At 36.5% G+C, this 24,120-nt stretch overlaps 1 protein-coding gene across 3 annotated transcripts in view; it reads right to left on the bottom strand.

Moving 5' to 3' along the window:
- The window catches only part of RBM26 (RNA binding motif protein 26), a 48,290-nt gene extending 24,176 nt beyond the window's left edge, over nucleotides 1–24,114 (bottom strand). For 2 of the 3 annotated variants that reach the window (XM_031057065.1, XM_031057066.1), the window contains exons 1-12: nucleotides 24,044–24,114; nucleotides 13,257–13,375; nucleotides 12,422–12,558; nucleotides 11,421–11,509; nucleotides 10,636–10,847; nucleotides 8,533–8,793; nucleotides 6,151–6,390; nucleotides 4,513–4,680; nucleotides 4,017–4,157; nucleotides 2,894–3,005; nucleotides 1,963–2,122; nucleotides 431–595 (exon numbers count right to left, since the gene is read on the bottom strand). In XM_031057065.1, coding sequence (XP_030912925.1) covers nucleotides 431–595; nucleotides 1,963–2,122; nucleotides 2,894–3,005; nucleotides 4,017–4,157; nucleotides 4,513–4,680; nucleotides 6,151–6,390; nucleotides 8,533–8,793; nucleotides 10,636–10,847; nucleotides 11,421–11,509; nucleotides 12,422–12,558; nucleotides 13,257–13,375; nucleotides 24,044–24,114 — 1,875 coding nt within the window. The remainder of the gene's footprint in view (nucleotides 1–430; nucleotides 596–1,962; nucleotides 2,123–2,893; nucleotides 3,006–4,016; nucleotides 4,158–4,512; nucleotides 4,681–6,150; nucleotides 6,391–8,532; nucleotides 8,794–10,635; nucleotides 10,848–11,420; nucleotides 11,510–12,421; nucleotides 12,559–13,256; nucleotides 13,376–24,043) is intronic. The other variant, XM_005421112.2, reaches the window with a different exon arrangement.
- Between the last annotated feature and the right edge of the window lie 6 nt (nucleotides 24,115–24,120).

Genomic DNA, 24,120 nt, shown 5'->3' with positions numbered 1-24,120 from the left:
AGCAGGAAGGGAAGGGAAAGGGAAAAGGGAGGACCAGAACCTCATGGAAGAAAATGGAGATGATCTTTCACAAAAAGAAATGTAACTCTGCTGCTCACCAAAATAAAAAAAAACGCCTACATTAATTAAAGCAAAATAGATGTTATTCAGTAGAGATCTTCAAATCTTGCTTGACATGGTAACAGAGTGGAATACACAGAAAGTCACAGAAGGGCTTTCCTTAAATACCTTTGGTCTCATCTTGCTAATCAACTGCTGAATGTTGTAAATCAGGTCAAAGAATTTACAACTTAAGAGTGACTTTTGGAAATTAATTACATGAAGTAGTCATTATTTCAAAGGGACTTAGTTTACTTGATATAAACAGTCTCTTAAAAATGTTTTGAAGATTCTTTTACATAATATGCTAAAACAGACTTAGATCCTCTACCTTCTGTGTGGTAGTCTGGATTTGCGGTGCGCTGCCTTCTCGATGCCAATAAACTTTAATAAAACGATTATTTAATACTGCTTCTGTACTTGATATAGCTTTCTTTGCTTCCTCATGGGTGGCAAACTGAATAAGGGCACCTTCTGGATCACCCTGATATGCAACCTAAGATTTAAAACAGAAGAACAAAACTTACCACACAGAGGATTCTCATTTCTGTCTAAATTATCATTAAATCATTAGTTTTTAGGCTTAGAAGCTTACAATTTACACCCAATCCCAATATGTGTCATTAGATTAATACTTCCCATTCATGAACCCATCTGAAAGGCCTGGTATCAAAATCAATCTTGAATTTATGCTAATAAACTTTAAGAATAGTTTAAAAAACCTCAAACAAAGTGAAGCAAAACCCCCAGTCAACCAGTATTTCTGTTTGCAAATATGAGCAGCTTTTTGAAAGACAAATGGAAGCATCAGCACAGTAAATTACTACGAAAAATGCAGAGGTCAGATAGTAAATGTCTTATCTAATATTAGAGCTAGACAGCAAAGTTCATTTTGATTTCCCTCCTTTGAGCATTAACACATCATTTTAGCTTCAAAAGCCAAGACTACACTCTTTGCAAGAAGAGCATAACTTGTAATCTCTACGTATCTGTCTCTCCATACACATCCATGTTTTACTTGCCTTAATGAATAATATTGCCTGCTAATACACCATATTCTTAGGTAAACTACAGAAAAGCTTAAGAAATATTTAATAGCAATTAAGAGAGATTTAAAATCCCTCCAGTGTTCAGACAGGCACAGAGTGTTTATTCTGTACTGTATCAGTATGTACAAAAATATTGCTGCATTTCTTCATTCCAGCCCTCACTGCAAACAATAAAGGGTTTAGAAAAATGCATGGTAGCACCTGAAACTTGTTGATAATGAAGTACAGTGAAAGGTCACACTGAGTGGCTTAGAGACTGGGTATGAAATGCTGACATTACACATGCTGCCTGCAATACGTAACATCAGCCTAAGTCAGGCCCTAGTTCTTTCATTGCTTTCGTCTCTCTTCAATTGCTTATTGGGTGACTCCAATAAATCACAAAGTAATTTTAAGGGACAAACCATCATTAAAATGGAAAGCAATTAAGTCACAGGGACTGCTTTCTGGATGAAAATTGCAGGTTTTCTGTATTTACAATTTATCTCTGAATATACAGAGCATTTATGACAGCATATCCAAACTTGATAAAATGGGTAAGAAAAACCCATGTGCAATCAATTTTCTATGTTTTAAACAATGTCTCTTAAAAGTCTTATCTCTGAGGAACACATTTGTTCAAAATCTAAAAGATGACTAGAACATTTCATTTCTGCTTCTTCAATGGCAATATCATTAAAAACAAAGAGATCTTGTTTAAGAAATAGGTTAGGAAAATAATGAAGTTTCAGGGAACCAGGAAAAAAAAATGGCTTTCTTCTTTTACCACTACCTTTACATCAAAACATAGTGCTTTCTCTTTGTCGACTCTTACCTGCAAGTTGACTAAGTTTCCAAACTTACTGAAGTGCTCATTAAGTTTGCTGATGTTGTTAAGTTCTGGGGGAACTTTTCTCAATTCAAGTTTTGTATTTTCATTTCCAAACTGCACTTTCTTCTGGAAACCTGGACTATTTGTTCTGTTAAAATTTTGCCTGCAACAAATAAAAAATCAAGCCAGAAATCCATAGCAAACTAGCAAACACAATGTTAAATTGTATACGCTTACACAGAAGCATGTGTGTACAAGATACAAAGATCTGCAGACTTAAAAAATAATGCAATTTTAGAAGAGCAAAGGAGAGTACAGGACACACACCCATACAACTGCTATCTTCCCCACTGATATTCTCAGCATACCCCAGCACATAAATCTGAGAAATAATTCATATTTATTTGCTCAAGTCAGTGTAATTCCTGACTTTTACACTGCTTCTTTCCAAAAACTATTTCTTAGCTATTCCATGAAACTTCCCCACTACTGTTTCAAATAACTATTACTTCAAGGCTTTCCTCATTCGCAGCAATCTCTTAAAATCCCTTCCAACCTTGCACCCTCTGTTTTTTTCTCAGTAACATAGCCGGCAGCTCAAATCAAAACAGCAGTGATAAAATTCACATTTCACAACTAAAATCAGTCATCTCTAACAACCATCACACTACAGCTCCCTGTTTCTTATATCCAACTTTCAAGGAACAGATCTTAGTATTATCCAAAGCAACTTCATCTATCTGTATACTACCTTTGATAGAAGACAGTCAAGTAAATACAGCTTACACTACAGTATGACTTTAGTACCATCAGTGTACTCACAGTTTCACTTGCTTGCAATTTATATATACATATATATATTTATGTTTCAGATTACAGTAAAGCAGTTAATGAAATTCCAGCTCTTAAGCCAACACTGTGTTAAGTCACTCACTTGTCAAACCAAGTCTTCTTTGTAGGAACTCCACCATCCCCTGCACCAATTGTTCTTTTCCTGGATTCAGCATCTACCACTATTCTCATACTACTTTTATTAGGAGGCTTTTCTGTAAATAGATGAGAAGATTTTACTTTTTTTATAATTTATTTTCTGTGCATTTGATTGTAAAACATATTCTGCTCACACTGAATTTGCACTGAAAAGCACAATTGTTTATTTTGAAATTACTATGATTCTTGTTCTGACTGAATCAAACCTTGGTCACAGACTTCTTAACTATCAACAGATAGCTGACAGATCAAAATAGCTAATAGCACTCATTTTGTCACAGTAACATCACACATACAGAAAACAAAAGAGGTGTGACAGAAGGCATCTGCCTTGAGATGACTGTGCTCTGATTCACAATGATTCACCATGTCCCATGCAATACTCTGAGGCTCACACCACTCCAGCTAACACCTCCATTCTACTATTAGATGGTGCACACAAAAATGGTCATGATAGGAAATGCACGTTACTCCAGGGCAATAGCGCCTAGGAGCAAGATTTATGGATGGACTGGGAAAGGAGTCACTTTTGCTGAAGAACAGGAATCACACTGGGGGACTCCTCACTGAAAATACACCAACAGAAACATAGTAAGATTAAATAGAAATACATACAAATGCAAATAAAAACCACATTAAAAATGGTTTTATCCCTTTTCCATTCTTATTTTGTGTGCTGCTGCTTCTTCTCAGGACCACAGGAACTGTGAGATTAAGATTATTCGTGCATAAAACTGCTACCAGATAAAAATGACTCCCTCCTCTATAAGCAAAAATCATCCTGAGATTCTACTACAGAAACATTAACACTTTTCTGTACAAAATATATACAAAGTGACCAGTTACTACAGCTAGAAGTAAACTGTAATACTCTAGCAAAGATTTCATTCTACCTGTAAAATGCACACACAAAGCAATTATAGACATAGTTCTCTATTCAACTAAACATCTCTTAATTCCAGAAGATTTTAGAAAAATGCTGTATTTTCCAGTATTCTCTGCAAAGTTCCTCAACCTGCATTAACGTAAGAAAATCAGCTAAACTAAGTATAGCTTTGAGAGCATACCTCTGGGTGGTAGATCCATATCACCTGATGTGAGTCCTATCAAATTTGGTCTTTGGGCATGTACTCTATGTCTATACATAGGTCTTGAAGTATTTGTTATACTTGGAGCTTCTGGATTATAGCCATCTGTGTCATACGTTTCTGGTAACAAAGAAATTGTCTAATTAAAATAAATTGCAGTTAAAACCCTTAAGCTTTCAGATATAATATTTAATTTAATTACAATATAGAGTTACAATAAAAGAGTTATACAACCACTATCATAAAAAACCATCATACCAAGTTTTCTGCTTTAACACAATGAAAATATTACTCTCCAGTCAAAATTCACACTATATTTGCAAATTTTACTTTACATCTTGAATTAAGTCCGAAAAGAAGAATGTTAAGTTACCGTCACAATCTATACAATACAAACTTATTCTCCCAAACTATGACATTATAATCTCTATAAAGTACAGTATAATATGAATCAATGTTATTCTATTTAGCAAACCTTGTGGGCAAAGCCTCAGTACTACACCTGCTGTAAAAAGAGAGGGTGGAGCAGGAGGCGGCTGGTGATGAATACCCGTGGTAACAACAGTGGGAACTGAGCTGGTTGCTGAGTTTGGGGGGGCATCCATGCCAGCAGGCTGCAATGGTGGAAGGGGAGGGGGTGGTCCTGTCAGAAACAAAGGAAAATGCTGCATTCATTTATTATCCACTACACTTTCATTACACTCCCCTCATAAGGAAACTGATCTGAATTGCTTTTAAGGTTATTTAAGAAAAAAGGGGCTGAGAGGACACATCTGCAGACTTGATGCTGTACCACAAATTCACATGAAACCACCCCCAACAGCAAATGACTCAGAACTTGGATTAGACAGAAAAGCATTTGAATCATTTAACATTTCTCCAAACACCTTCTTTCTACAAGTAAAATTTAATTGCTAGACCAGTATTCATCTTTACCAAATGAAGCATTTTAAAATGCTCAATAAAAGCTGATCAAAGAAACAAATTCTATTTTTGAAGTAAAAAAGTATTTTTTAATATTACAAAAATATGCCATGATGACAGTAACTAACTTGGCTGAAATTATTTTTCCAAACACTCAAGAAGAAACCTTCAACTCTAATGGAACTCTTCTTAAAACTGAGGGAGTTTTTTTGTTTGGTTGGTTTGACTTTTTTTACAACAGGTAATGTGACTCCTTCAAAGCTAAGCAGTCAAGCCTGATCTTGAGTTTAATCATTGACAAGAGTAGGTTTTGGAAAAAGTTATAAAGTGATATATCTGAACTTGTGGACCAGATCTGAAAACAGCATGTAAGGCAGAACTGCCCAAACCAGAGGAAGTTACATTCTATATTAACTGAAATAAATACATTCATTCATATGTTTCTTAAATATACTATCAACACGAAATTAAAACAGTTTAAGAAATTTCGAAGCAATATCAAATATCAATTACTCCTGAATAATTTTACGAAGTGGGACACCCAAGTTAGGTAAGAAAAGAGAGAAAAAAACCCTAACATAACAGCTTTTAAACCACACAAGGCAACTGAGCACTAAACTTTAACTACTTTATAAATGACAGTCAGGTACATAAGTTTTCATGTAATTCTTAGTGCTTCAGCTCAAGTACCTTCCAGTGAAACAGTAAACAAAGCTGAGACTTTTTCTTAGTTACTTTACAAGTTTAGTTTTAAAATTAATCTCAAATGGTATTTTCAGGTATAAATTTGATGTGCTCATGAATTATCTTTACTTCTATTACTATGAATGAAACAGTAAGGATCAGTTGTTTCCACAATTTTCCCTTCTTTGACAGGAGTCAATTTTGGGTAACTTCTCCTATAATACTCAGGGAATCTGAATTTTGCCATGCCACACTTTTGCTTAAATACAATGAAAATATTACTCCATATTAAAGAGTAGTCACATTTAGCATGCAGCATTTTACAACTCTGCAACAATTATCATCAGACAGAATAATTTTGAGGTAAGCTATGCCATAGTAGAGCACAGTTCAATTTTATATAATGCAGCTGGGACTCTTTAAAACAGCTTTTTGCACTGCATACAATGCAAGTAAGATCCAGGCTTTCCTATAAAAAACCCTGCGTTTAATCTTTTGTAATTACCTGTTACAGGTGGAAGGCTAGGTGGTAAGGGGCCTGGTGGTGGTACTGGAGGTCTAAGGTTAACAGGAGGAGGACTGAGAATTGGTGGAGGGGGAGGAAGTCCAGGAGGAGGTGGTCCTTCGACAACAGGGGGTTGTGCTGGAAAAGGCAGAATGCCAGGAAGATTCACATCTTCTACCACTACTGGATCGCTTCCATGATCAAAAGGGCACATGTCTCCTCTCATACAGAAACCCTTCTCTGAAACATCAAAAAGAACTGATGTTAGTATTCAGTTGTAGCTCGATTCAGGGTAGATACAAGACATTCAATGTGTAATGTGGCAGTTTGCAAATTAAGAGCTCCACATACCAGCAGAAGCTTAGATTAGAAAATGAAATTGTTTAACTTTATGCTTAACAGTCAGCACACACAGACATTGCAGAAACTTGCTAGGACAAAAGTGTTGGATTACTCTTAAAGAAGTAATTCTGCACTGTATCATAACAAATGGTGAAAGCAAAGAATGAACTCTAGATGTCATCATATTAACAAAATCAATTTGTTTCTAAGCAAAAAGGGCAGATGCTAGGATTGAGAAAACCCAATTAAAAGTTAGAAGTTAATATTATGAAATTCCAACATGAGTAAATTCACTAATTTTTTTCCTCTTTTGCAATTATTTCAGGAAACATTATAAACATTTGCCATGGCTTAATGTGGTTACATAAGAGCAAAATTTGTTATTTACATATAACATATGCATTTGTAAATACTAAATATATATAAATAAAAATGAATACACATTCACTTCTTTTTTTTTCACACACAAGTCAAACATAGAAGGAGGTCAGAGGAGGGCCACAAAAACTACCAAAAGCCTGAAGCACCTCTCTTATGAGAAAAGGCTGAGAGTTGTAGCTGTTCAGACTGGAGAAAAGAAGGCTCAGAGCAGTGAATTTAAGTACTCAGTGCAGCCTTTATACTTCAAATTTTTTGGTGGGACATGAACTGATAGGACCAGGGGTCACAGTTTTAAACTAAAAAATGGTAGATTCAAAGCAAATGTAAGAAAAAGAAATTATTATAATGAGGGTGGTTAAACAGTGGAAGAGGTTGCCCAGAAAGGCGGTGGATGCCCCATTCCTGGAAACATTCAAGGTCACACTGGAGTGGGCTCTGAGCAACAAGATCTTGTTGAAGATGACCATGTTTACTGTAAGGATGCTAGACTAGATGACTTTAATACGGCCTTTCTAGCCCAGACTCTTCTATTATTATCTGTTTAGCAACAGTGTCCACAGAAACAACACCAAAATACCAGTCAGTGCAATACAGGGAAAAGGCTGAAACACCTTCTGGTAAATAGGAAGAAAGAGGAGTGCTCACTTCCTCAAAACATGATGTGGGGAAGCAGTATGTATTACCTCATCTTCAGGAAGAGTTACAGAGCACATTTAATTGAAATGTTGAACAAAAACAGAATTTCAGCAGAGGGTAAAGTTGAAAATTTGAAAGTGCAGATAGGGAAAGTAGTATGATGGAAACATGTAGCCACTGAAGAGAGAAAACTTCAAAACAAAATGACACATTCACAATTCCACTTGCTCCATATTGCTGTGATGTACACTGGCAAAACTATTCTTCATCAGTACAACTCTGCCAAGACCTGAAAGCTCAGTTTCCCATTTTTTTTACTTAAAATTTTTTTCTAATCAGAGTTCTGAATGTAAACTGGCCTAGAACTTAAACTCCTCATTGTGGTACACAATAAAACAACAACAAAATCCATCAGAAGCAACTTTCCAGGAAGATTTCAACTCTACAGAGTTCATGGGTTGACCGGCTGAGTTTAGTTAAGGCACTGCCAGCTGCAGCAGTCTCTTGTGTGTTATTTTGGCACAAGACATTTAAAATGAAAGCTTAAGACAAGATAAGTGAAAACCTAGCCAGTTTTAAGAAACACCTACACAAAAAGAAATGAGCCTGGGAAGTTTCAGCTCTAGACCTTTCTAGTTAAAAATTGTCTGTTAGATAGGATAGAATGAAATAGGATGAGATCAGTAAGGTGCCAACCATTGTCAAAACCATCACATACAGTATTTGGTTGGAACATGACCTAAGACAGAAAAACTGGGTAAAAATGGATTTTTTTAATATACTATTTTTAATTTATAAAAAATAGTCCTAGCAAGTAAAAAAATAGACAAACACTAAAAGAGCAAGCTGTCTGAAATCAGTAAAAAGTGGTAACATGGTAAAATTTGCAATCAAGAAGTGTGCAATAGAAAAATCCCACTATACTAGAGAAGATCAGAAAAAGAAGGCTGAATTACCTCAATCTTTTCAGAAAGGGGACAATCATAGCTGCAGGAAGCAATTAAAAAATTAAAATGTACTAACCATCATAATCTCTACAGCGTTTCTTTGGCAGCGGAGGTCTTCCATAGGAGTTGTGGTCCAGCTGCTCTTCATGGAACTCCGACCAACTTTCAGTAGTGTTATTTCCATGATGAGCAGGAGCAATAACAGTAATAGTACTGCTCAGTGTAGGGACAGGGTAGTGGCCAGATGAAATATTTGTCACAGAAGAAACTGGAGTATAATTGTTCTCTAATGGATCTGTTCTATCCATGTCATATTTTGGCTTTCCTAAATCCCTTTCTGCAACAAAAAAATAAAAATAGAAATTATACAGGATAATTCCTTATCCACCTTTTCACCTGAAGCAGCCACTACTCTCTAAGTATCTTTACTCCACATCAACTCAATACATATACACAATAATTGGAATGTTTTACAGGTTGCCCAAAGTGCCTGTGGAGTCTCCACCCTTGGAGTTATTTATAACCCAGCTGGTCCTAAGCAATCCACTCCAGTTTATTTGTTTTGATAAAGGGTGTTAGACTACACCACCTTCAGAGGTCTCCACTAACCGCAACTATTCTATGATTCTACATTCCAAAGGTTTAATCAGAAAAATAATAATCTGTGAAGTACATAGTCAGTCCCTAGGCAATTTTAATAACAGATATATCCACAGTAGAGCAGATACCCTATTTAACTTCAGGCAGAGTACATCTTCTTTAGTGATGCACGTAAGAACTTCAGATGTAAAATTTTTTTGAATAAAGGGAAGCAATGGCAAGAAAAGGGTAACCATGGCTTGAAAACACTATAAAAGTTACGAATCTTTAATGTTTCAAGACAATGTTATTGTTGTGTCTTCATTTTGTTGATCTTTATTTTCTGTTGCACTCAAATGCATGTATTTATTGCATACAAAGCCTTGCCTTAATAGGTGAAATAACGATGCTTGACAGGTGTGGAACACTCCTGGGCAGATACAGCAAGTAAAATGACCTTTCACTCTGAATACATACAAACTATTCCCTTCATTTTCTAGTATTACCACCAAATAAAAAGTAAGTACCCCAATTAAGACAGACTAGTTATGTCATGACATACGTTAACAGACTTAAATAACTCCACATTAAAGGAACATTATGAAATGTCTTAAAGATGGCTCATCAGTGTGGGTAAAACAGGCTTTTCTTCATGTTCTAAGAAACAAAGCTTTCACTATAAAATATTGTCCATAAGGAGTTATCATTTCAGTTTGTGTAAATAATTCTTAAATTAAGATTTAATCATGTTGTAATTTTAGTTAAACTGCTGCATGTCATTTAACTTGCTTGTTAACAAGTTGTCTGGAAAATATTTGCTCTCATATTTTCCAGAAATCTGCATTTCTAGTTTTAAGACTGAGTTACCAAGGCCTGTCTTACAGAAAAAAAAATAATAGGAGAGTTCTACCAGAGTGTTTTTTACCCTTACATTGTCAAAGACAGGACAAAGATATAAAATTACTTTCACTGGTCTTATCCAATTTACCATTAAAAACTATTGAGGGAAAAAGCACTCTTTTCAGCTGAAAAAGCAATCCCCTTTTCAAAGAAGTTTAATTCTACAAACTATTGTACTGAAGCCTGAAGTCCTATGGATACATGCACAAATGCAAGCAGTTATTGTAACGATTTCAGCCCTTCACCTATGACATTAAGAGGGGACAAGACCAAAAGAACTGAGCTGTACTGTTCTGCTTGACAAATCATTTACTGCCAAACAGGCAATTTCTCTGCCAATTTCACCTTTATAGATCAATATTAATTTCTGTATCTCCCTAAACCAGATTCTGAGTTTCCTAAAACTTCATGAAATGGAAATAACTTGTATTTTTCTGCCTCTTGTGCAAAAATGTTTAAAAGTGGCCAGCACAGCCACCTCAATACAAAGATATTAAAGAAGAACAGAGGGTAAGGGAGGAAAACAAGCACTGAGAACACAATCACAAAAGCCTCATTTCCACAGAAAACAAAGCTAAATCTGAATAAAGGAACAAGAACAATAGAGCAAATTCTAGTACATTTTGAACACAGTTTTCAAGTTTAGTTTCTAAATTTTGTAGAAAACATTCACCGTATTTTAGAGACCAACTGTTGGTACCTCTGCTTCGCGTTCTGCTCCGGCTTCTGCTCCGGTCTCGATCACGGTCCCGCAACCTCTCTTTGCTCCAACTCCTACTTCGACTCCTGCTGTAGCTCCGACTCCTCCCTCTCCGTCTGTTGTATCGATCCCTGTAGGAATCTCTTCTGGGAGGATTTCGGTCATAATCCCTCTTTCGAGAACGTTCATCTTTTTTCCTTTCGTCACGGCTTCTAAACATGAAATATTAGAGGTTAATTACAAGACTTATGAAGCCATAACTTGAAATCTTAACTACTTAAAAACTTTAAGAAATGTCAATGGAAAACTAGAGAAGAGCTACAAATTGTATGTCACTTATGGCTACTCCTTTCTTCTCAGAAGGACTTTAAAAGTAATTTTGCTTATTCGTTTTATTTTTACCATACCTAAGATTTTAAAACATATATAAATTTCTGTTTCTGCCCAATACTGCATATTCCCCAATTTGGAAACACCAAGACTTACTGAATGGAACACTTCTAAATCAAAATTCAAACTCAGTATCAAGCAGAATAAATACTGCAATATAAACCACAAATCTAACACCAGAATTACTCCTAAAACTCCAAGGATAATGTGCACAACTTGAGACACAGGTTACACGGACACACACTCGCCACTTAACTACATACGTGTAAAAGCAATAGAAGCCTTCTTTTCAGGCTTATTAGATGACAATACAGAAACAAAGTATTTAATTCAGTAAAAAATCCAAATCCATCTCATTACTGATATAATACAAGAGATTAAACAAAGTGTTTTACCTGGTGTCTCTGTAGCGAGAACTTGACTGAGGAGGGCTGTGATTTAATCTTCTAGAGAACTTTTTCTCTCGCTCTTCCTCTTTAACAATCTGAATTCAAAGCATATATATTAGATCAAAACATGAGTACACTAAAATGCAGACTTCTGCTTAACCAAATAAAACCAAAAACTCTGAACACTGAGCAATCAGCAGTAACACTGAAATTAAATATTTTAGTCTCTAACATAATAAAAGAATCTTCATAACATGTTTATTTCTATTTCCAGGAATATTTAAATCCCTGTTTTAGACAAAGTAAAATAATCTTTAAAGTGATGCACTGAAAATACAGCTGCTCTTACTGTAGGTAGACAAAAAAATGTATTAAGGCTTTGTGAAGATTTGAGAAAGCATGGATACTCAACAACCAACACTAAAGTCTTTCTTTCATCAGCAGCTTATCTAGTTCAGTTCACACTTAAAAACACTTTCACAGAGGCAAACTTGGGGGCTGCTATTGAAAAGCAAAAACTTACTCTTCTGGCTCAATGAACAACATAAACACTTGTGACAGAAGGATGTTATCTGCATCAAGAAGCTGAGGGAATGAGAATTGCAATTTAGAATGGCAGCCTGAATTTATGGAGAATTAAAGTGTAGCACAACTACAACAGCAATTCTGACCAGAGAACTAATGCAGGTTACACTGCAGCTCCTACACTAGTAAATAATCTCATTTACCTTTGCCTCAGCAAAACCATCTTGGTTTACATTTGAAACACTCACTTGTGTTAGAAAAATCGTGCAGCAGTGCTCAACGTGCCAAGCACAAATCTTCCAACTTACTTTAACGCTGTCATGTAATTATTAATAATATGATTAATAAACATAAATTATTATTGACATAAACTATAATAAATTGCTAATAACTATTACTAATAAACACTATGAAGTTGAACACAAAAGCAAATTACATGAATGAGGAAAAAGATGTACATGTAAATTAAAATCAATGCCCACCTCTTCCTTTTTTGTCTCCTTTTCTTGGTGCTGAAAAAATTCTACTTTCAGGCTTCCTGATGATGGCTGTTCTGGTGGAGGTAGGTAGCTTTTTGTATTCACAGCATCAAACAGTTTTTCCACAAATATCTGAGTTTCTAAAAGTAAGGAATGTACAAATATCCATTATACAAAACCATGGTTAATATTTGCTTTAAAAATTAATAAATAAATAAACCCAAAAAACCCAGACAAGCAACCAAAACCTGCATTCAGCAAAAAACCAGAGTATTTTCTTTAAATACTGTGTCCCTAATTTATATTTTAAAAGGGCATTTACAGAGTCAAAAAATATGTCAATAATGAAGAATGTTTCACAAAAGTTTTCAATTCTTGAATTATTTAATGTGTCTTAATAAAGCATCTGGAAAAATATTTCTGGCACATATATATATATACAGAGGTTCAGTACTTGCCCAGGGAAGTTGTGGATGCCCCAGCCCTGGAAGCATTCAAGATCAGGTCAGACCATGCCGTGACAAACCCAGTCTAGTGCGAGATGTCCCTGCCCAGGACAAGGGGCTGGAACTACTGGTCTCTTTATGGTCTCTTTCAACCCAAACCATTCTATGATTCTGTGCCTCTGTGAGCACTAACAAAACATATACCTAATATATGTGTGCTAACCTATACACCTGGGCTTTTAAAAATTACTTTATGAAAACTGAATTACATTCTACAAAGTAACAAAGCTAATAAAGAGATCAAAGCCCAACTCCGCAGTAAACGATTGCTTAAATAAATTGAACAAGACAGAATTTTCACTCAATCTTAATTGTTATGACAAAGCCCATACCTTTCTGAAGAAATACATCCAGCTGATCAACACACAATGCCTTCAGTTCCTTTTCACTTTTATCCTTCTTTACCAAAGCCAGAACATATTTAGCTAGGGCAGATGGATCTGCATCACATCTGCAAATAGGTTAGAAAAAAAAAAAAGCAAATTAATTGCAGAAATTAATGTCTGAAACTAGTATGACCAATACATACATAGGGCAAAATAATTTCCTACCAAAGCAATTGAAAAATACTCAGGTGTATTTTTCAAAACAGAGTCCAGACAGACAACAGTTCTAAGTATAACTTTTCCTTTCAAGAGAACAATTGCCTAGAATATTTCCTAACAATACTGCACAGAGAACATCAAAGCTAACTAGAACAAACTGTTTCGTAAGAAACAGCTTCAACTGCCTAACTGTTTTGTATTAAAAGCAAAGACAATGAATACTTCCCTAACTCCCCAAAGATGGAATCAATAATTCTGAATGCAACACTGAGTAACTGTTATCTGGAAAAAGTCAGTCTATTCAATTACAAATTAATACAGTGATACAGTAGAAGTGATCTATGCTACAAAAAACAAAAAAAAAAAGACACTTGAGTATTCCCTTAAATACACTTTTGAACATTCTTATTACCACTTACATATGAATACCATGAAAACTGAAACTGATTTTTTCAGTTTCAAAAGCCTAAATTCATATATTGTAACAGACACTTCTATAAGAGGTACACTGAAAATGGAGAGAAATTTAGGGGATCAATATCCACTTGGCATCTGAATTCAGAATTCAACCTACAATTAAATACAGAGCACCTCAGTGTAAAAGTTGATAGTCTTATGCACATCAACAAAGAACTTAGAATGAAGTATCCACATTCAGTAGAACATTTATCCACATTCAGTAGAACATTATTTAATATAAGTGGCAGGTTTTTTCACAGTGTTTCACAAATAGCAATCTACAATGAACTTTGCGGTGGTGTTGTAAAGCCTGCCAAAGCAAGTGAGACTACTGCACAAAACCATTCATGTTTCAAAAAGAGTAACTAATGAAATAGTGAGACATTGGTCTTAAACAACTTAATCTCCTTATTTAGCATATACCAAAGGAAGACTTCAGGCCTCACAAAGCAATGCAAGATTGAATGGATGCAAACCAGTCATGTGATACAGACAACTTATTTGGGTGGTCATCAAAGGTTGTACTAATGTTTTAAAGAATAACAAGAAGAAAAAACCTGCACTGATGCATCCTAACTGTACATACTGTCAAGCAAAAATAACCAATAGGAAAAATTAATCTGTGGTCAGGGAGTTGCACTGAATATGAACATTACACAAATACTGCTCTAGCATAGAGGTCCAACAGTCATCTAAAGGAACAAGAAGTTTGAAATCCCTTCCACAATGAGTAAGATACAAATACTGGAGCTTAATTATTGATCCAAATGTTGATCATTCAAATGACATTATTTTGGACACTGGGCAAAAGAACCCAAATCCCTAAACAAACATATCACACCATCTCATTCCTCTCACCAGAGAAACTTATCTCCTGCACAGCAAGCAACATCCCCCATGCAAACACATCTGCTAAGCAAAGGAAGCCAATCTGTCAGCATTACTTATGGACAGCCTGGGCCCAGCACAGAGAGCCCTGAAGTTAAAGGTCAGAGCTTCAAACGTAACCCAGCGTCCTTTAGAAAGGAGGCAATACTAGAATTTCATGTTGAAAAAGCAACTTGGGCTGCTAGTGGATGTACCACTGTATTCCATGTTAGTTTGCATTATTTATAGATACAGGAAATGGGAATTCATAATCATTGCAAAAGAACCCATGGACACTAAATGAACAAAATGAAAATATATACTGCTAATCAAAAACTAGACTGCACGCTGACTAAAAAAATTTCTTTAGAAATTTTTCAAATCTAGTTTGCCCCATTCAGGTCTAACAATTCTTTATCCAGAAGAAAATACAGTCTGAGCATCAAGTCAGTGCACAACCTGACACAATGTCCTACAGTGAGAGCAGTAGGACTCAAACGCTGCAAGCACCTGAGCACATCAGCCAAGCAGATTATCTGAAAGCCCAGTGTCGAACAGTATTCATCACAGGCTGTAATGAGGGTCCTCTCTCAGCCTTCAGTAGGCACTAAGGCCAACATTTCATAACCTCTCAACCCTTGAATTTGAAAAGTTATTAACTTTTATTACTGTTTCTTCACACAACTTCAATGGCACTTCAGATTTTCAATACTTTCCCAATTTCAAGCTGAATTGTGCCATGGAAAATTAATGTGCAGACAATTTTCACATGATTATTCTCAGTTTTCCTTTTTTAATTTCAATTTCCATAAATTTGGTTCTTATTCAATAATATGAACAGTCAGCTGTCGTTCAAAATCCGCTACAACATGCGGATTGACACATGCACTCAAAATTTAGTGGGAGGGGGAGAAGAAAAAGGGGGGGAAAAACCCAAGTCAGCCTAGAAGGTAAAATCCTACTGCTCTGAACTACTACAATGTGTTTTAATTCTCCAGCTCCTACAGCACTGACTATACAACAACCTCATATTCAGTTTAAAGCAATTCCCCTTTCATGAGCAGGATAAAAACCAGAAAATCTTCTCTGGAAAGCCACCTAGACCGTAACAAAATAAACAAACTATAAATTATCCCCCAAAAAACAAACCAAAACACCCACAAAACCACAGAAAACCAACAAACAAAACCCCAAAACCCAAACAAACAGACGATGTTTAAAAATAATGAACAGTTAACACGTTTATCCTCCCTGCAATGATGACTTTGGAAATCTTAGCAATCCTGTCCACCCCAGGACTTGAAGTCACCCACCCAACTCCAAGATACGCTTATGAAAATATTCTCAATGAAAATGTACTTTTAATTTGCAAAACACAGGATCACTTTCTGCTGTGCACTCATGCACGTTTCAACATTTGTCACCCTGTACACCCACATATAAACAAAGCAAAACGATTGCACTGAATTCTACTATTATTATCATTCAGTGTGTACGGGGGAATTTCTACAACAACAGGAATTTACATGCTTTCAGTTTTGGCTACTCAACAAATACTATTTTTTTAAAAATACTAACAGGCAAATTATTTCAAATTGACACTAATTAAGCAATAATGAAAACAGTGAGTTTTGCGGCAGAGTGTGATGAAGATGCTTTTGCAAATCAACACTAGGATTTTATGTGCTTTCCTTTTAATTTCTTAAAATTAAACTGCAAATGATCTCTACACAGATAGAGGCTGACATCCTTTTTTAGCTACTGACTTGAAACACAAGTCTCTTCCATATCTGTTCTTCACAGTTTAAAAAAACCCACAATTAATCTGTTTTCTCCACACTAATGTGAAGACTGTTTCTCTAGATAGTATCTTAAATAAATCTGTCAAGTCTATAATATGATCTTTTATGGCTTTTCAAACTCTTGCAATGCCTTTTTTTAAGATGATGTTAAAATTAAATTGCTAGCAACCTCAAGTGGTGGAAGAGAGGACTAACTGGTCTCACAAAGTAAAAAAAAAAATTAAAGTTTACGAAACTGTGAATAAAGGAAGTCTGCCTGAAAATTTCTTTATAGCTATCAAGAGTTCTAGACATAATCTTTAATAATTTTGTTTGGGAGGAACTTTTTTAAAAAGCAATTCCTTTCCATTTTTTCACTCAAACTTAATTCTGAAATATTCTGTATTAATTCTCCATCCACTGGTTTAGTGAAAATCCACTGGTTTGGATTATGGGGCCTTGAGTTTTTCTGATAAACAAGATCTTATGTTCCCTAGTTTAAAGGTATTTTCTTAAAGAATAGCAGCCTTTGTGGGTGAATAGTACGGAATATGCCTGCTCTGTCTCTGTTGTGCATACATGGATTTTTCACCGATTTTCAGCTAGCTTTGTCAGTTTTTCTAAACCTCTTTGTCTTGCATTTTATGCTCTTATAATCGACTTTGTTTTGTTAACAATGTGAGAATGAAGAAAACAGTAAAGGCACCCATGCTGATGGCAGCAAATATACAGTGTAGCACAAGGATTTATCATACAATATATGTATCCTGCAATATTCTTGCAGATTGAAAGATAATAAAGATCCTTAACTGGTATCTCAGAAAAATGAGAGTACCATCAACACATTTCAAATACTCTAAGTTGCTCTAAAAATGAACAAAAAGTTTGTATTTGATTCTACTGCTCACTGAATGACACACATTATCAGTTATTAAATACAGGTTTGAATCCTTAGCTAAACTTGAATATACATAACTTCATTCTTATGATAACACATGGCTACTAGAAAAATGGTCACATTCATCAAAGCATGCAGAAAAACATTTCTCAACTCTGATTTCCCTATCTTCATCCCCTCAACACACTGCAGGCATGTTCTGCAAGCACTAATACACATCTGTAATCACAAATTTCTCCTCCTGTTTTCACTTGTGTTTTCTTGAACAACAAACAAGCACCAGCTGGCACAAGTAATCCAAATTCATTTCCACTGCAGCAAGTATATCCCAGTGCGTGCTACCATTAAACACTATAGCATGTTCTGTTACACCCAATTTCTGTGTATATATCATATACTCAGAAATATACATGTACCATTGTTCCGAGCAATGTTAAATGTTCTTACCTCTAGTAATACTTTTTTGCAGTCTGTGCTAAGTCAGAAAATATACAGTGCCTACTCCTCTCTCTTAAACAAGGGAGACTGCTCATGTAATCCTGCTTTAATAAACAGTATTGAATATACAGGCACAGATAGAAGAATTCTCTTGCTAGATCTCTGCATGTTCTTCAGAGAATTATACAGATATCTCCAATTGCTATGCAACAGATAGAAGCTTCAAAAAGGAAAGCAATTCCCAATCAAATATTTTGCTCAATCACAGAAGGAACAGTTCAATAAAGCTCAGAGGAAAGCTCAAAAACTGGTGTTTCTGACCTCATATTGTTTTGCGGCCATTATTTGAAATTACTATTTCAAATAAAGATAAACCAGAAAAGCTGAAACTGTTAGGGTAAATTTAAGTCCTAGTTTTTTTGTTGCAAATAATATTTGAAAAAGAAAAAGTAATTTGGCTGAATCACCTCTCAGTACAGTATTTACTTCTTATTTGAATACTCTGCAATTCATTAAACACTTTTTAACCTGTTTCCAGTACTCACATTTTTTTAAATATAAAATATGTTCTGAGAACCCACTCTGACTTTTTAATCACTGGGCAACTACAGACTTAAGCATTAAGTGAGAAGTGCAGCATATGTGGAATAGATATAAAAGGTGTTAGCAAGAACACGTTAGTCGTGTAGCTGTATGCTCAAAAGCCCTTATTAACACATAGCTTACGCTGTATGCACACACTACTTTTTTAAGATGTAAAGGAACTACACAAGGGGATTTTTTCCATCAGTTTTAAAATTAATGGACAAACTAAAAAGATGCTGCAAATCCTGAAACTAGTTCCTTGACAAATTTAAAGTACCACAACACAATGAAACCTCAGAAGCACGTCTGAGTCCTCCAGGCAAGAAATGGTGCTGCTGTAGAGGAAATGACATGTAGGTGCATGCTATTTGCCATGCTCTGATCCCGAGAGTTAATAACTTAAATTTCAGAGTCTAGTTTTGTTGCCTGAAGACCGACTGCTAAAATACTGCTCAGTTCTTGACATTAACCAAGGTGGACATGGCTGTGTTTGAAGGATGAGAGAAATGCTTTCCACTTGCAGGGCCGAGTGGGTGCAGAAAGATGTATACAGCCTACTGGGCAGTGCAGCCAGCTTAATTCAGGCAGTTGCACCACTCTGTTGTTAGGAAAAAAAAATCTATAAAAAGCTATGGTGTAAAGTAATATGGTGCAAGCTTACTTCAGTAAATAAAATGAACGACAAACTCATTCAGCAAGATCCAACTTTTATCTTGAGACACTATTGTGGCTGAGAAGGACTACTCTTATGATCCTCACTTTAATTACTTCTCTAACAGTACTTAAAGCAATAGAAACACATTGAGGAAGGCTGCAGCCTCCAAAGCTGCTATTCAAGCTAACGATGCCATTAAATCAGTTCTAAATTATTCTGATACCCAGATCTGACATGTTCATACAGCTGCAACCAGTAATTGGCAGTCTAGAATACCACCCCTAGATTCAAGACAGCTCTCATGAGGCAGAACAGCTGTCAGCTTGCTGGCTCTCCAACACCCATTCAATGCAGAAAGCAAAACTCATCACAGTGTCTCTGTGACTTGCAATACAGTCAAAGGGGTTTCACTTCACTGCTGATACAAAAAAGGTTTCCTGTAACACGAGTAATTTTCTCCTTTTTATTTTCTGCTTTCAACTATACCTAATAGTACCAATCTTTTAATACCAACATAATATTTTTACTCAGAAGCTTAGCAGTATCAGCACTCTAAGCTAGGAACCCTGATTTCTCAAACACAGTAGCTCTCTGTGAGTCAGGTGAACAAACTATCAAGTTTCATAGCAGATGTAGAAAAATAACTAGTGTTAAAAACTACATACCACTGATGTGCATTTGTGCTTTATTTATCTCAGTTACAAATAGCTTCACACAAGGTGTTAACAAAGTAAGTGAAACGAAGAGAAATGCTTATTGCCTCTGAATTTTTTGGAAAGTTTCATGGAAAATCAGAGAAATCTCATGATGGCCCAATAAGCGTTACTGGTACAAAGATGTGCCACATGAAATAAATGACAAGGTTCTTCATTTTAACTTATTTTTATGCTTTCAATGTCCTGGCTGATTAGCATATTCCTTATACCACTGTTAAATTTTCTTTTATTTGCTACCTTTTCTCAGTAACCTGTGAAGGCAAAAAAATAAAGGCTGAAAAGCTTGACAAACAAAGAATAGTAAGAGCATAACACCAGAGGACACAGATCACTTGCCAAAAAATATTCCAATGATAAATATACTTAAAATATTGTTTAAACAATTTTCATTTTATTCCATCTGATGCAAGTCATCACAACACCACATTCACTTACAGAATTCACCAATGAAAAATACCTTTCCATTTCAATGAGGTATGCCTAAATACTGCACAAATGTTGTTGTAGGCATTTCATCTTTTTTCCAAGTTTGATTTAGCACAGGAACAAACCTTCACAAAAATGTAAATACAGTGAAGTGGAAAAAAATTAAATATGGGAGCCTTAATCAAATTTAAAGTAAAATTCAGCAGGCCACAAATATTTCAGTTTAATTTATTTTACACAAAGTAATTAAAACCAAGGAAACTTTCCAGTGTAGAGAATTAGGGCAAGGAGGAGAACATTACAATGTCTTAGAAGTGAAATTGTGAGTGTAGCATTAGTACAAAAAGCTATTTTTTTCACAAGTAGAGATTCAAACAAATTCAAGGAAAAAAAAATTAAAGAAATCCCTAATTGGAACTTTGCCGAGCCAGATCCTGATATTTCAGCAAGGACTATATACACAGTTTATAGAGTATCTGGAATGGACTTGCAGGAAAGAAACTCATCACAATTGACAGGCTCAGTGAGTGCCTTGTTAGTATAGAAATCAGAAGTGACAGGCAGACGGTTATATTCCAAGTTTAACATTTTCCAACACTTGATAGAAACCATGCCTCGAACAAGAAAGTGTGTAACACCAGAAACTCTGCTCATTGCTGTCTGCAAGCAACGATGATGACTGGTAACAAATGCCTTCTTTACAGAGCTGACTGGAGTTGAATATACAAGATACTTCTAGTCAAACACACAGAAGGCACAGCACAAAAAGCCTCCTCCCAGTTTATTTGTACTGGTACTACATTTACATGGCTGTATCTGCAATGATTCTGTGTGTATATTTAGCAATTCTGCACGAAGAGTTATTTCCAAAATGACAAAAGCAGCCTCTTCTTGAAGAGCTGTAGAAAGCTCCTACAGACCTATTACCCCTAAATGGAGCTGGACTTGCAAAGGCTCCAGCATGGCAGCATTTGCAATTTCTGCCTCACTGCAACAAGACAAAACTCACATAAGGCCTTTTTGTATGGATGATCACCAAGGCTTTGCCAAAGGCATTAGAGTAGTCCAAAACAAACAAACAAACCCAACAGCCTACCACTAACAAAATTCCAAATCTTAAATCCTCCACCATCTCTCCCCTTCAAACATTCTTGTCTATGAACACTGTTTCCCAGAGACTTCATGTGAAAGCAGTCCAACAACCAAATCTTGTCCAATCTATATAATTACATAAGGCACTTGTTTCTTTATATTAAATAGTCAGCATTTTTGGAACTGTTTAAAGATAAAATGAGACAATTTTTGTGGCTATTGCGATATTTTAATTCTGAAGCATTATGTTTTAGAAGTACATGCATTATGGCCTTTGGAACAATTTATACATCCTGATTATAAAAGGCCAGCTCCTTGGAAAAGACAACTTGGAAAGTGCAGTCTTGGAAAGTGTTCTAACTATTCAGGTCTAGGTAACTAGCACATAAATATAGATCTAGAAATGTTTGTATAAAATTTATTCATGGTTCTTCTTAAATGCACTTCTCCCCTTGAAACCACCAAGGCATCACCTCCATAATGACCTAATACAGTGGTGCCTTTCTTAGTGTAGTCAGGAGGTTAAGCCATGCATCTTGCAGCTAAAGGTTTCTGAAAGAGCCACTACACAACACTTGGCACTTTTGTTTCATTAACAGGAAAAGACAAGTCAAAAATCATTTCTTGGCTACAGCAACACCTTCAGAGGATCAGTAGCTAGCACCTCACTAGCAGTGCAACAGTTACTTCTTTAGAAGTAGCTGCACACTGAAATTTTCATACAGCCAGAAGCTACCGCTGTAGTCACACACTTCAGATAGCTTACCAAAAGAACCTCCAGGAGTATCTGACTGCCAGGAAAGGACAATACATCTCTACCAATTCTAACATCTATTCAACAATGCAGTTACAGGACACTGCAGAAAACTGAATGACAGTCACTGCTGGTTTGTTTCCTCCCAAAGCTAAAAATGCAGAGAACTCATCATCCTCCAGACCAGCATCTCCCTAGCTTTCCAGAGTTTCCCAAAACGACAACCATATTTGACCTGCTCACACACCACATTTAACCTAAGAGATACATGCTGGTCTTCTAAGACAAAAAAGGCAGAAAACTGCACTGATCATGAAAGCTGAAAATCTCAATTTTACCCTTTAACTGCTGACTATTGCTAAGAGAGCTCATGGTTTAATATTCAAACAAAGAAACGTGGACCAACCTGAGTCTGTTCTAAGCCTCTTAACCAGCACATTCTAAAACACTGGTATCAAACTGCTGATCGCCATTAACAAAATATTCATACAAAAAAGTACCCAGAAACTAACAGTGACCATTATGCAGCAGAGGACTAGGGAAGTCTATTACCCCAGAACACATTATATTGCATTATACCAATCCAAGATAAAAAGTAATTCCCCTTCCCCAAACTACAGCTTTACAAGATGATGCCCTTTTTCCCCCTCCAAAATAAAAATCTTAAACGTCAAACCTTTTATAACGAAGATACTCAGTGTAATTTGCTGCAGGCCTAATTCAAAGACCACTGAAAATAAACTCAGTTCATCTATTTCAGTGTGGTCTGGATTAGACCCTATAGAATAGAGGAGAACCACCACCTCCTCCCCACCACCTCAAAAAAAGCCACAAACAAACAGAAAAACAACCCAAGTGAAGTTCTCCTAAAAATGTCCCAGCATTTTACAACTTTTTCAAGTTATTTCAGCATAAGCCCTACAAACTGTATCTGTACATACAAATACTTAACTAATGGTTATAGAAGCAATAAAGTAAATTTTGCTCCCCCATCTGAACTCATCAAGAGTAAAAACTACAGCGAGCAAACACCTCAGCACAAAAGTTAACACCAGACTGAATTCAGGAGTTCTAGTTCATTTAACTCAAATCAAACTCCAGCAAATTTAATTCAGACATGTTAAAATAGTGGTCCAGAATGACAAAAAAAGTGCATGCTTTCCTCTACAGACACCATATTTCCAGAAGATACACCTTTAAAACTAAGTTCACACTTCAGTTCCACTAAAATACCATTCAGAGAAGGAAGATGCATTTGCAGAAGAGCCCCACTTACTCACACGAATGTTATCCTTAGAGGGCACGCACGTATTCACAAACAGGCAAATTATTCTCTGGGGCTTCTATTCCCAAGTCCTCTACTGATGCAATTTTTATTTGGGGGAAGGGAAACCAGAGAGCGTCAAATACTCCAAATAACCAAGAATGATGTACGACGAGTCTGTAGGGAAGACCCCAGGGTCCCGCTGGACGTCCCAGCGGCACCTGAGCTCTCTCGGAGAAGGTCCCGCACAGGGCGGCGGGCCGTGCTCATGGCCGCGGCCTCTCCAGGGGCTGAGCGCGGGGCACGGCGAGCTGCACACGCACACACCGCGGCTCCCGCTCTCCCTGGGCTACAAAGGGAGGAGGAACGCGGTCGCTAGGGGGGGAAGCTGCATCCTCTGGAGGGAGATGGTCCTACCTCCCGGCCGAGGACGGCGACGGGAGAGCGGGAGAGCGCAAGAACGACGCAGCCCCTCACACACGGCGGCCGGGGAAGAAGGGTGCTGAGAGGGCATCTCCCGGGATGCCCGCCCGGGACTCGCCGGCACCGCGTTTCCCGCCCCTGCGGATCCCCATCTTCTACAAGGAGAAGGTTTATTTCGAGGGGGCGAGAGGGCGAGAAAGGGTCGCGGTTACTCACATGGGCTCCAAGGTTTTGCTGAGCCAGGATTTCAGCGCCTCGAAGTTTTCTATGATCATTTTAACCACCATCCAGAG

Source organism: Geospiza fortis, unplaced genomic scaffold, assembly GCF_000277835.1.
Source record: "Geospiza fortis unplaced genomic scaffold, GeoFor_1.0 scaffold45, whole genome shotgun sequence".
NCBI classification, from domain to species: Eukaryota; Metazoa; Chordata; class Aves; order Passeriformes; family Thraupidae; genus Geospiza; species Geospiza fortis.
The sequence above is the reverse complement of the archived record's forward strand: the minus strand, read 5'-3'. Positions and strand labels throughout refer to the sequence as shown.